The following is a 12,496-nucleotide window of genomic DNA, read 5'->3' as shown; positions in this document are numbered from 1 at the left end:
CTGCGGCCCCGGCTCCCCGGGAAGGGTGCCTGCGGCCCGGGCGGCAGCTGCCTGTCCCCGGGGCTCGCCCTGCCCGCCCTTGGCACCGGTGGCCTCGGTGCCAAGGGCACCGTTCTTGCGGTGCCAGGAGGCACCGTGGCCTCCCCTTCCAGCTGAGAGCTACCTGTTCACGGCTTTGCTCAGGCTCTGCTGGCCCCAGAGCAGTGGGGGATAGCGGAGGTGGGGGTCCTCTGCACCTTCCTCAGCAACAGGCTTGCAGGTGTTTGCTCTTGCCTCCCTGCAGGCAGAGGAACTCCAGCAGCAAATTATCCGAGAGACTTTTCACCTGGTCCTCAAGCGGGATGACCACATCTGCAACTTCCTGGAGTGCGGCAGGTAACCCTCATGTCCCTCACTGCCTGAGGGTTCCCCTTGCACAGGGCGCAGTGGGGCTGTGTCCCCCCTCCTGCTGCAGGTACCTCTGGCCCCAAGGGGTTCCTTCTTCTGAAGCCTTTCCTTGTGTCTCTGCAGCCTATTTGGTGGCTCGGATTACAAGCTGATCTACCGCCACTATGCCACGCTGTACTTCGTGTTCTGTGTGGACTCCTCAGAGAGTGAGCTGGGCATTCTGGACCTCATCCAGGTTGGTCTCTCTGGAGTGAAGTTTTCCTACCAGAGGGAGGCCACAGCAAGCATGCATACAGTGGAGCCCACCTCGCACCTCGACAGCGGGTTGCTGCTCCTCTGGTTTTGGGCGCTGCTGGGCAGAGAGGCTCCCAGAGCAGCTGGACATGCTTCGATGCAGATGCTCACTCTGCCAGTGAGCAGTCAGACAGTGTAGGTTACGGGTCCTCTCCTGCATATCCTGTATAGACCTTCTTTTCCAGGCTGGTTGAAGTGAGCGTAAAAGGGGCTAGAGATCATGCTTAAAGAGTGACTCTGGACAGGGCTGTGCCTCTGCTGGGTGCAGCTGTGCGCGATACGGGAGACAGGAGTCTCCCAGGAAGAAAGTAGTACCATGGCAGTGTCATATAAATCACCTTTTCTAGCTTTTCTTTTCAAAGATCCTAAGCTAGAAATGAAGTTTTCATGGCTGGGAATTGCCTGTGGAGAAGAGTTCCCGACTATAGAGCATTTCACACTTGTTTTATGTTACAGTAGGACACACGAATATCCAGCACTTCTCAGTTGTCCTTCCTGTTCTCCAAGAGGGTTCATGCCCTACTCGGATCACCTGCTGTGATCATGTAGTTCCCATATTTCACCTCCTTTCAATCTGTTCTAGGTGACTGCAAGCCTGGCCCTTGTGGAAGAACACAATAACTAGCCATTGTCCCAGCCAGGGCCCTGTGACTGCAGATTATCAGGATATTGGCACATGTTTTTTTTTTTTTTTCCCAGAATGGCTGAGTACTGTGTTTCAGTTTGCTTTACCCAGTGCCAGGCTCTTTGGACCTGGGCTCAGACCACATCCTTGAAACTAGAGGTTCCGGTTGCCCTGGGTAGTAACAGGAACAACAAGACAATAGCAACTGGGTAGAAGTAACAGTTCAGAGGAAGCCTGACCTGTTGCAGGATGAGGAACCCTCCAAGTTTGCTGGTATTGCACCAACTTGGCAGTCCATTCACAGCGGGCTCAGTCAGGGCCAGACTCATATTGTAGCCAAATGCCCCTTGCTGAGACAAGGTTTTTCCTAGGAACTGAAGTAGGTAGCAGTTTGGGCTTTTTGATCTGGTTTCTGTGGTTTAGTGCAGATTGGCACTAGGAGCGTGTTGGGTCGTTCCAGCACCACTGGGCAGTGCCTGTGTGGAAAGAGGCTTCCTTGTCTAGCTGCTCCCTGCATGTGTGGTGCTCACAGCTCTGCCTGACTCCCTCCACCTGCACTGTGCAAGCCCCCAGTTCTCCACACCACCCCTGGATGCTGCTGCTATGCTGGAGCCAGGGTCCTGGCCAGCCCCCTGGGGCTGAGCCTGTGAGTGGTTGCCCGGGGAATGGGCACTTTACTAGCGTTGAAAGTAAATGGGATTTTTAAGAAGAATTTATTGCTGTTCAGGGTAAAAGCCTGAGATGCAGTGACTGATCTCACAGTTTCTGGCCAGGGCTTCAGCTTTTTACATGTGCAGGCACTGGTGCTGTATGCAGGAATCCTCTTGCTATTATGTTCTGTCCTGACCTTCCTTTCCTCCTGCCTCAGGTGTTTGTGGAGACACTGGACAAGTGTTTTGAGAATGTCTGTGAGTTGGACCTCATCTTTCACATGGACAAGGTGGGTTCTAGGCTTCTGTGTACTCATCTAGGCCACCACTGTTTGTTTCATCCTATCATCCTGCTCCTTTTGAGCTCTGCCTTCTGTAGGAGGTACATTCCTGAGTCCAGAAGCAGGCATGGCTTTGAGCCCTTGAGCTTTTCAGGAGAGCCTTTTGCTAAGTGAGGGATCACTTACCTGATGGAGATCAAAAATCTGGCTAGGGACGTCAGTATGTGTTCTTTGTAAGCTACTTGTGCTATGTTCTCCTGCAAATGATCTGAGTTGCTTTGCTGTGTTCTGAGCCCTCCATATGTAAGCTGGCTTTAAGTTCAAAGCACTTGCCCTGGTTCCCTGCTGTATTACTGTTGTGGGACTGTGATCTCTGCTACAATAAGCAATCGTTTTTTTGGTATGGGTTGGTTCTGAGAATTACCATAGACATGCTGAGTAAATACATGTTCATGTGACAGGGATCCATGCTGAGGCTTCACTGCTCATCTTTTGCACAGTGGCCAGCACTGATGGAATTAAACAAGAATCTGGCTTTGTACATAGGCATTTTAACTCTTCTTACTGCACGGTGGAACCCTATTTGGAGTCTTGTTAACATTTCGTTAGAGCTGCAGAAAACAATGGGACTGTTTGGAATACAGAGTGTTTGATAAACTTTCATTTGAGCCACAGCCTTTAATATTTCCTTTTTAGCTGGTCAGAGTTTCTGGGTGGGAACCCATTCTCTTTGATCATCATCTAGATGGAGCTGAAGATAGCAGGGGTTATTCTTGGGGATAGGAGAAACAGTTAGCTGACGTGTACTGGGCTTGCGTTGCTGCTGATAAAAGTTGTTCCTGCTTTGCTGAAGACAGCACATACCAACAAAAATGAGGAGTGAAAAGATCAGTAAAGCTGCAAAAACGTTCCCTTTCTGTTGGTGATTCTTATTTATAAATTCTCTGGCAGAGAAATGGAGTTAGCAAATATTCATAGAAGATGCTCTGGAGCAGCTAAATGTGCTAGCGATTGGTTAAGATTTTGACTTTATAGCTTGCTTGGCTGTAAACTTGCAGAAGAGTTACAAGGTTGATTGTCTTGTCAGCAAAAAACACTCTTATCAAAGCAAACAAAAGGAGAGGGAGAGGAAGGAGGAAGGTGGTGAGGAGTATCTGAGGGAGAAGTGATGGCAACAACCCATATCTTCTGTGGCAGTATCTGGGGGAGGATACACTCTCATTTACGGTCAATTTGTGGAGTGACCAGGACCTGGCGCTTTACAGCGATTCCACAGCCCACAGGCAGAAGATGTTATTCCTATTGCTTGTGCATTTTGCCAGCATTAGCATGAACTATCCTTCCTCTTAACTCTCTTACCAAGGTAAGGATTCAAAGGAGACAGAAGTCAGGGAAAATACTAGGCTCAGTCAGCCCCAAGGCTCTCATACTAGTTATGTCTGTTTATTTCTGGTTCTGTGCTCCTTTTGTTTTCCAGCCTTGACTTCAGTCCTTGGGCACTATCAGTTGGTCCTCTTGTCCGGACTCGCTGTTTCTATATTTAGCATTTGTTTATTTCCCAAATGTGTTCATGCTGAGTGCCAGTGGTTCCAAGTGCTAGGTTACAGGCTTGCACTCTTGGGGATGCCGAAAATTTGCAGGTATGTTGTGCTGTTTTCCATGTCTTGCCCCTCTGATGCTTGGGCAGGACTTCCTGCAGCTGTGTCATTGCCCCAGTGCTCTCTCACAGGCCCCCTACCTCCAGACTTAGTTTGTCAAAGGCAGTGCAGGAAAGGTTGGGCATGGTACTACCTTCTGCTCTAGCTGATTAATTACAAAGTTTGTGAGTTCCTGATGAGAACAGGGGAGCAAGTAAGCCAACATCCCCTGGAAAATACTCACTTGTTGAGCTGAGCCTTTGATTGTTAATATCCTGAGCGCAGCAGGTTTTGGCTAGGATTTGCCTGAACCCTGTTGGGCAGCATGAAATTCATGAAATTAGAGCTTCTGCAGGTTTCTAGTCCCTGGTCTTGCAGAAGGCAGCTGACTGGGGCTGTCAAGTTTATGGTTCACAGGCAGCCAGTGGCACCAGTGCTCTTATGCTGTCAGCTTTGGAAGCAGGAACCATAAAGCTGCAGAGATCCTTCGTTCACAAGGAGAGGCTGGAGCTGCGGAAGTCGTGGGGAGACTCAGGACAGGCTGAATGATGGAATGGTCCTGTTGTACGGACCCTGGTTGTGCTTCGTGCCTTAGATGAGAACGTGAGTTTTGCTAAGCAGCTGCAAGGTCCTAGAGAGGACACGTTTTGTTCAGGAAGCATTGTGTTTCATTTCTGAAAACAAAGCTTTCTTGTGATTTCTACCCTGTTGGTTTTGGTCCAATTTGGACTGAAGCCAGATCTTGAAGGAACAACATTTCCTGCAGCCCAGATGTTCTCCTGTTGTGGAGAGCTGCTTGCATTGTCCTGTTGGTGTGTTCGCAGGGCTAGGCATCAGTGGACACTGGTGCTGTGGGAGAGCAATTACTGTGCTGTGGTGCTTGGAGGCAGTTGGGTTATTATGGGTGTCCGAGAAAGATTATGTATGGCAGCTGGCTTTCCCTGTGCAGCGCTGCTGAAAGATTGATCACAGCACAGCTTGGTGCTCCTGGTGCTGTCAGGTAAGGACAAGACCCATAGAAAAGCATTAAAGTGTCATCACGCTTATAGTTGGGCAAAGCTGGCTTTTCCCCTTCTAGTAGGTTCTCTAGTTGCTTTATTTTTCACAGCATTACCCTGCAAGTATTTGCCTCACCGTATTTGAAAGTGCAATCAACCCTCGTGAAACCATAAAACAATATAATAACTATCTTACAGTAATAGCCTATTTCACGGAAGTAAGCAGAGACCCATAAATTCATTATCTGCACTGGGTTGCTGTTGGAGACTGCTGACTTATCAAGGAAGCCTGTATTGTGCTGGATGGTGCAACTGAAGGTGTGTCACAGCAGCACAACATGGCCAGCCTACCTATGGTCCTGTTTTCTTTTWTCTTGGGTTGTCAGCCAGGACAGGCCTTGTCTAATGCTGTTGTTGCAGTGTATCGCTGGTTCTCTTTCTGACTAGGGCTGGCAGGAGGTAGCAGGTCTCTCCTTTGGGACTACTKTGTTTCATCCTTGGCCCCTGGAGCAGAAGGAGACTCAACAGTTGTGTCCTTTTTGTGTGTGTGTTGCACATGCATGTGTCACGTGCAAGCACGTGTGTGTCACAGTCCTAGATATTCTAAGCAAAAGTAACAAAATCAGGCTCTTTGTTTCTGGCCTCACTTTCCAGATGAAGAAACTGGTTTTGGGAAAAAGTGTCCTAACGTTTGGCACCAGAGAGGCCCTCAGATCACTGCTGCTCTGTGAAGTGTCCTGGTCCCAGTGCCTTGAGGCCGCTGTTCTCAGGTGTGCTTTCTAGGCAGGGAGCTGTTTCCTGGAATGAACTGTGCCCCTGACCTAGAGAGGTTTCCTCTATAGAGAGGGATCAAACTTCAGTGCAGCCATTGGGATATTACAACCAGGATGTGTCGCTAGGACAGGGCCAGACCTGGCCTCCTTTGGAGCTGTTGTGTATAATGGTCTGATGGGCACCGCTTGCTCCTGTCTTTGGGTAGTTCTTCTCTAGAGCAGAAGTACAAGTAGTATGTCTGGCTTCCTGGACTGTCACTGAGGGTCCAGGAGAAACTCGGACAGGCAGTCAGCTGCCAGAGCTGTATTTGGCTGAAAGGAGTAAGGGGCTGGGTATGTGCGTCTCAGGGAAATATCAGCCCRCAGCACTGCTTCCACGCAAGAATATGTGGGGTAATTCACCTTGCAGTGTGTGCTGAGACCCAGGATGTCTGGTCTTCCTGCCCAGCATGTCATTCAGTCTGGCTCTGCACTCCCCACTGCAGTGCCCGTGGCTCTGCCCAGACTCTAGCTGTCTCAAGGCGGTTCATCCCTGCCAGCCTGCAGGGGCTTTAGTCCCTGCCATTTTTAGCATGCCCATGAACCTGAACTTGATTCACAGTCTTCCTTTGCCTTGCAGGTTCATTATATCCTGCAGGAGGTGGTGATAGGTGGCATGGTGCTGGAGACCAACATGAGTGAGATCGTGGCACAGGCAGAGGCCCAGAGCAAGCTGGAGAAGGCAGAGGTGAGTGGTAATGCTGTGGCTCTCCCTGGTGTGGCTTGCAGGGAGSATAGCACAGGGGTTTGGGAGGATTTAGTGCGATGTGCTTGGATATGCAGTGCAGGTTGGCAGGAGGGGCAAAATGTTCCCTGAGATGTCCATGGTCCATAGGTCTGATGTGCTCCAGGCAGATGTGGAGGGGCACTATGCATGGTCTGTATTGTGTTGGGGAGAGGAGCTTGTGCACGGGGGGAGTTCCCAGCATGTCTGGGCTCTGCCTGTGTGAGTCCTCACAGAGAGGGCTCAGGGCATCAGCTGTATTCCTTACTGCACTCCTTCAGGTGTGTAGGGAGCATCAGAGTGTGGAGATTACTGTTTCCATCAAGATTAATGAAGTGAGGTAGTGAAAAGTGCTTATTGCCCTTGTTTGTGGCGGCGCTATGAAGAGGCAGTTGCACCCTGATAGCAGGAGACGGAAATGCTTGGCCGTCCCTGCCTCTTTCAGTAGAGTGCTATTAACCAGTTGGCTCTATTGATCGGGTAGGCAGTGGAAATGCAGGCTCTTCTGCTGAAGCAGGGATGCCTGGCTGGCTGCTGGGGCTGAGCTGGGCCTGGCTGGCTGCTGGGGGGTGTAGCCAGGCCCTGGGCGCCCACGGGTGGCAGGACGCCACTGGGAGAGCTGGAGGCTCAGACTGGGAATGCTCCTTTGGCAAAGCACAAGGCTGAGCCAGAGGATCAGTATGGAGTCTTTGGAGCTTATGGAGGGCTGGCAGTCACTGTGTTCCCCTCTCTGCTCTCCTCACCAGGGAGGCCTCTCCGCAGCTCCTTCCCGCGCTGTCTCAGCTGTGAAGAATATCAACCTGCCAGAGATCCCTCGCAACATCAACATTGGAGACATCAACATCAAAGTGCCCAACCTGTCGCAGTTTGTGTGAACATCCCTAGGCAGACCAGGCGGGGAGGGCTGTCCATGCACACGGGCTGTGGCCTGGCTGGCTCTCCAGCCAAGAGGAACCAATCTCAGCTGGACTCTATCTGCCTGTTCTGGATGTCCCCTCTGCCTATGCCAGGCCCTGGCCTTGCCCATACAGCGCATGGAGGGCCAGGTGTGCTGCCAGCATGTGTGGACTGCCTGGCAGAGTAGAGAGCTCTGATGGGGTGTGGGGCAAAGTGAGTTTGGAGTGGTGCTGCCTGCTGTGTGTCTGTCACCTTGGACCCTGAGCTCAGTTGTGCTCCCTGGTCTCCCTAACAAGGTTGCCTTTCTTCCCCTCCCTCCCTCCCAGGTGGGTGTGTAGCCTCTGCTCTAGCTGTGGTGGGAAAGCCAAAACCTGCCTGTCCTAGCACTTGGAATTCCTAGTTTTAAAAAATGCATCTATCCCTGGCTTTTGGAGGAGCCCTGGGTTATCTGTCTCCTCCACCACCCCCCCTCCTGCCCCGGGCTGGGTTGTTCTGACTGGTCTGGCATCCCTGTGCCCCCACTGCTCCTTGCTGCGTATGGGCCTTCTGTCATGAGATTTGTGCCAGACTTGTAGGGGTTGGTCAGCTGTGCTCCTGCTGGGCTGCTTGATCAGGGCAAAGGGATAGTTTCTGCTGTACAGAGAGACATTGGCAGTGAGGGGAGAAGACGGAAGGGAGTTGCTTGCTGCTTCCGCTTGAGCAGGATGGAAAGCTACAGGGGGGACAAAGCAGCCAACTTGCTGTGTGGTGGGCCAGGCCAGGCAAGGTCTGTCGCTGCGTCCCCAAGAACGTGTGCATGGTCACAGTGAGGGGCTGAAGCCTCCAGAAGAATGTCCCCTGAATCCTAATAAACCACTGTGAAAATCTCTGTCTGTGTGGGTGCTGCAGGCCTGGGGGCTGTGGAGGATCAGTGCAGTGCACGTGGAGGGGGTGCATGGGCAGGGGGCCTTCGCGCAGCCTCCCTGGAGGCTGCGGGGCTGCCGTGGGGGGAGAGCAGGAGCAGTGGGAAGGCACTCCCAGAGCCCGTGGCTGCTGTGGTGTGTGCGGTGGTGGTGGTGGTGGTTTCTCCCCTCGCTTGCGGGTGTTGCTGGGACCGGGGCTGCTCCTGTGCTAAGGATGAGCCGGGTGGTGAGTGACGTGGTGAGGGCACCGGCCCGTCTGTCCTCTGGGAGGTTGTGGTGATGGGGTTGGCTCTGCGCACCCCTGCCCAGCGCCCTGAGCGTGTGGCACCCCAGGGCACCTCGTGAGATCCTGTCCTCTCTGGAGCAGGCAAAGGAGCAGCACAGCCCTGCTCGGGGGCTGYGGCAGCAGTGGCCATCTGCCTTCGGAGGTGGCCTGGCAGGGCTCTGGCCACTAATCTGTRACCTGCTGGTGCCCCCTGTGCTCCCTGCCAGCTCTCCTGCCTTTCTCTCTGCCACAGAGCATCCCCGATCGGCTGAGAGCTGGGGTAGCCRTGGAGCCTGCTCTGGCTACTGCAGAAGTGGCGATGCTCGTCTCCATCCCACCCCTTCTCCTGTTGCCTAGTGTCAGCTGCAGGGTCGCTCTGGGAAGCTCCCTGGTGGGAGATGCTGCCGGGGCTCGCGGGGAGCGAGACGTTGCCCGGCCCGCGGGAGGCTGCAGCAGCYGGCTCGGCCRGGGCCAGGGCTGGCGTCTGGCCCCGCGGCCCGCGGGGAGCTCACCCTGCAGTCTGCATCTGGGCTTGCTCCGGTCGGGGGGGAGGCGTGAGGGCTCGGCTGGAAGGAGGTGGCCGTCCGAGCACGGCGTGGGGGTGCGGGGCGGACAGCGACGACTCCTGAGCAGAGGTACTGCTCTGCCCGTCCCCGAGCCCCTGGCTCTGGCGGGTTTGTGTCGTGTTGCAGCTCCATCTGGCCACCAAGGCACTGGGRCTGGCTCTGGGAGCCTGTTCCTGTGCTCATTTCCCCTCCCCAGCCCCGGCCAGCCCAGCTGCGCTGCTCCGCTCCCGCTCCCGTGGGCTCTGCCTCCACTTCCCCCTGGCAGGGAAATGGTGACTGTGCTTGGAAGGAATTTTCCTGCGGTCTCCTTGCCTCCCCTCCATTCCCTCCCTGCAGGCTTAACCCTTCCCCAGCTGGCCACCAGCCCCTACAAGCTGATCCTGAAGGTTGAGGACCTGGGCAGGCAATTTCTTCTTCAGCCCTCCTCCGCCTGGCAGCAGCCACGGGTGCTGCGTGGTCCGTGCGAGGGCTGCGGCGGGATGGGCGAGCGCCCGGCCAGGCGGTGCTCGRGGGCCAGGGTCGGCTGTCCTGGCGGTTGGAGAGGGATGCTCGGGGTCACCACGCAGCGAAGGTTCAGCGTGGTGGCAGCTGTGCGGTGCCCCATCCTCCCTCTGCTCCAGGCCCCCCGGCGGGGGGTCCTGGGGGAAAGGCAGGGGAGGGAGGGCCGTGTCCCGCCTGCCCCCCCGGCCCGGCACCCTGGCGTGGCAGTCGCTGGTGCGGGACGTGCCTGGCAGCGCTCGCTCGGCGGTGTTCAGGCACCGCTGCCTGCGGCTGCAGCTCTGTCCTGGCCGTCCCTTCCCGCGTCCTGCCAGCCTGYTCCAGCGGGGCTGCGGTGGCCGGGGGCTGCGAGCGGCAGGTGAGTCCGTGGCTGCTGCTTCAGGCCTTTCCCTTCCCTCCGCTCCCCCCGCACTCGCTCGTGCGTAGGGGAGCGGAGCAGAGGGGGTCGTCGCCCAGGGATGAGCGGGGCCAGGCCCCCGGTGCCGTGGCCGGGCCGCTGTGCCGGCGGGGAAGCAGGGCTGCGCTGCTCCGTGCCGGCTCCCCCGGGGACGCGGCTCGGCCTGGGGTCTTGGTGCTCTCGCGTGGCCGGGAAGCGATGGCTGCGGCGCTGTGTTGGGGCTGTCCCCATCCCCTGGGGAGTTGGAGCTGGGGTGCCCCAGCTGGTCTGGCCCCTTGCCGGGCCACACTGGGTCTTGGCACCCAGCAGCTGCTGGATTTGGCTGAGTGGAGCAGGTCCCCGTGACTCCAAGCCCTCACCTCTTGGCAGCGAGGCTGAGCGACGCAGCCAAGTGYCCACTCCCACTTTAGGTGCTCACACACCTCTGGCAAGAGCATTTACCCTCTGCTCTGCCACGCGGGGAGAGACCAGYTCCCCGCTCCTCCGGCCGGGCTGTGCGTGGCAGCTTGGGCCGCTTCCAGGGCAAGGAAAACCACTGGCCCTGCAGCCTCTCACCCAGATGCAGCGCGTTGTGCCGGGCTGCAGCGAGCGGGGGGCTGCCGGCCCGTGACGAGCCCTGCCCGCAGCCCCGCGAGCCCGTCCCGGCTGCAGCCAGGTGGGGCAGGGTGCAGGGTGCCAGGCTGGGGCGACGAGYGCGGCAGCACCCTCCTGAGCCGGGATGCCTCTCCTGGGTGCACCGAGGCAGCCGTGCTCGGCTGGCTGGGTGCCGCTGGGGGAGGGTGTGCCCGGCCCCTGTCCCCTGTCCCCTGCCCCAGGGGCGAGCACGCTGGTGATGGCTGGGGAAGGAGGGGGCACCCGGGGAGGGGTCTGGGGCTGGCGGGGCGGCCGCGGGCTGTCCCCGGCCACGGGGCGCCGCGCTCCCGCGGCAGCGTGCGGCTGGCGGCCGCCTCTGGCAGGCTTCCCCCAACAGATGCCTTCCAGATGTGGTGGCTGTGCTGCTTGGGGGCCCTGGCTTTGCCGGAGGCGCCGGCCCCGTGCGGAGGGATGCCAGCCCCATCCCGCTCTGGGCACGCAGGAGCCGGGGCTGCAGCCGGGGGCTCCTCGCGCCCTGCACCCGCTGCCCRGAGCCCCGGCCAGCCCCTCCGGGCAGGGCAGGGCCGGCCAGCAGCCCAGGGGTTAAGGTGGCGAGGAACGGTTCAGGTTACTTCCCTTGGAGCCTAAGGAGGAAACTTTCCTCCCGCTGGCTGGCCGAGCTTGCAGAGCAGAGACACGGGAGAGCCAGGCAGGGTGCAGGCAGGGATGCAGCGGGCAGGAGTCGCAGGGCACGTTGCACCCCGGGGCTGAGCACACCAAGGTGAGTGGGGCTGCGGCAGCCCGGACGCCTGTCGGGGCAGAGCCCGGTGCCGGCAGCAGCAGGAGTCCAGGGGGGCCCAGCCCTCGGACATCGCTGGGCTGGGGAAGGGGTCGCGTGCGTGTGCCCGGCGCTGCAGGGGCTGCGGAGGGCGTGCGGGCCGGGCTGCCGGGCAGCGTGCTCGCGTGGCCGGGGCAGCGGGGCTGTGTGCGTGGGGAGTGGGGACTGCACGCGTGCCGGAGGGGCTGTGGTGGGGCGCGTGAAGTTGCAGAGCGCGTGTGCACTGCTGGAGGGCTGCGGAGGGGGTGCCGGTGTTACGGCGTTACGGTTATGGAGCGTGCAGGGCTGGGGCCTCAAGGGATCGGTGTGTCGCRTGGGGCCCTGGGCGAGCCAGTATCTTCTGCGCCCCGGGACATGCATGTGGGCTCCGGAGTGGAGGGGGGACGTGCAGGGCGCGTGTGCGCGGTCTGGAAGGTTTGCGTGGGGCGGAGGTCTCGCGGCTGGGCAGAAGGCTGGCGATGTGCAAGCCCACGTGCTGCGCAGGGCCCGCGCGGGGCCGAGCCGGGGCGAGCTCTCTGCCGGGAGCTGGGGTGCTGCGTGCCCGTCGGCGCGGGCTGCGGGGCGCCCTGCGGGCTGCGGCCCCCGTCTCCCGGGGGCTGCGCCAAGCGGCCGGGGAGCCGTCCCAGCCGGCAAACTGGCCTCTGCAGTTTCTTAGCGGCCGGTGCCTTTTGCCGGCGCAGGAGCAGGGCCCTGGCCAGAGCGTGTCCTGCGGAAAGGTCCCGGCAGGGCCGGGAATGCTGCGCACCCCGGGCACCGGGACGGCTCCCCGAGCCCTCTGCAGCTGCTGGTGATGCCGGAGGCTCTGTCTGGGTGCTCTCGGGACGCTCGGGGATGGGGCAGAGTTCCCTGAGGGTGTTTCTCATCGTTTCCTTTGTTCGCCCCATGCCTGGCACTCTAGTTCCTGGCAGGGCAAGAGCTGCTGATGTCGCAGCGCTGGAGATATCAGATCTTGGGAAAAGGCACTTTCTGTTCCCGGGGCAGGATGGATCGCGCTTCCTCTCCCCCGGCCCTCCACCAGACTTTGTGCCTTCGCGCCTCGCCCCCTGGCACAGCTCCCGGCACCCCGCAGGCCTGCGCCGGCGGCAGCGTGGCTCTGGCCGCTTGCCCGGGCGAAGGCAGAGCTCGCCCTGCCCGTGCGCGGGGAGCAGCGGT

General features: G+C 58.3%; 2 protein-coding genes across 2 annotated transcripts in view; both read left to right on the top strand.

Annotated features, from left to right (window-relative positions):
- AP3S2 (adaptor related protein complex 3 subunit sigma 2) overlaps positions 1-8,171 on the top strand; it is a 10,126-nt gene extending 1,955 nt beyond the window's left edge. Inside the window, exons 4-8 of the mRNA XM_085301587.1 lie at positions 215-375; positions 511-622; positions 2,175-2,246; positions 6,265-6,372; positions 7,155-8,171. Coding sequence (XP_085157713.1) covers positions 215-375; positions 511-622; positions 2,175-2,246; positions 6,265-6,372; positions 7,155-7,283 — 582 coding nt within the window. The 3' untranslated portion in view covers positions 7,284-8,171. The remainder of the gene's footprint in view (positions 1-214; positions 376-510; positions 623-2,174; positions 2,247-6,264; positions 6,373-7,154) is intronic.
- Positions 8,172-10,938: 2,767 nt separating this feature from the next.
- Positions 10,939-12,496, top strand: part of ANPEP (alanyl aminopeptidase, membrane) — an 8,023-nt gene continuing 6,465 nt past the window's right edge. Inside the window, exon 1 of the mRNA XM_085301530.1 lies at positions 10,939-11,287. The gene's annotated coding sequence lies outside the window, so the exon portion shown is untranslated. The remainder of the gene's footprint in view (positions 11,288-12,496) is intronic.

This window comes from Rhea americana, unplaced genomic scaffold (genome assembly GCF_003343005.1).
Source record: "Rhea americana isolate MKP2758 unplaced genomic scaffold, rheAme1 scaffold_178, whole genome shotgun sequence".
NCBI classification, from domain to species: domain Eukaryota; kingdom Metazoa; phylum Chordata; class Aves; order Rheiformes; family Rheidae; genus Rhea; species Rhea americana.
This window is presented reverse-complemented; position numbering and strand designations above follow the sequence as displayed.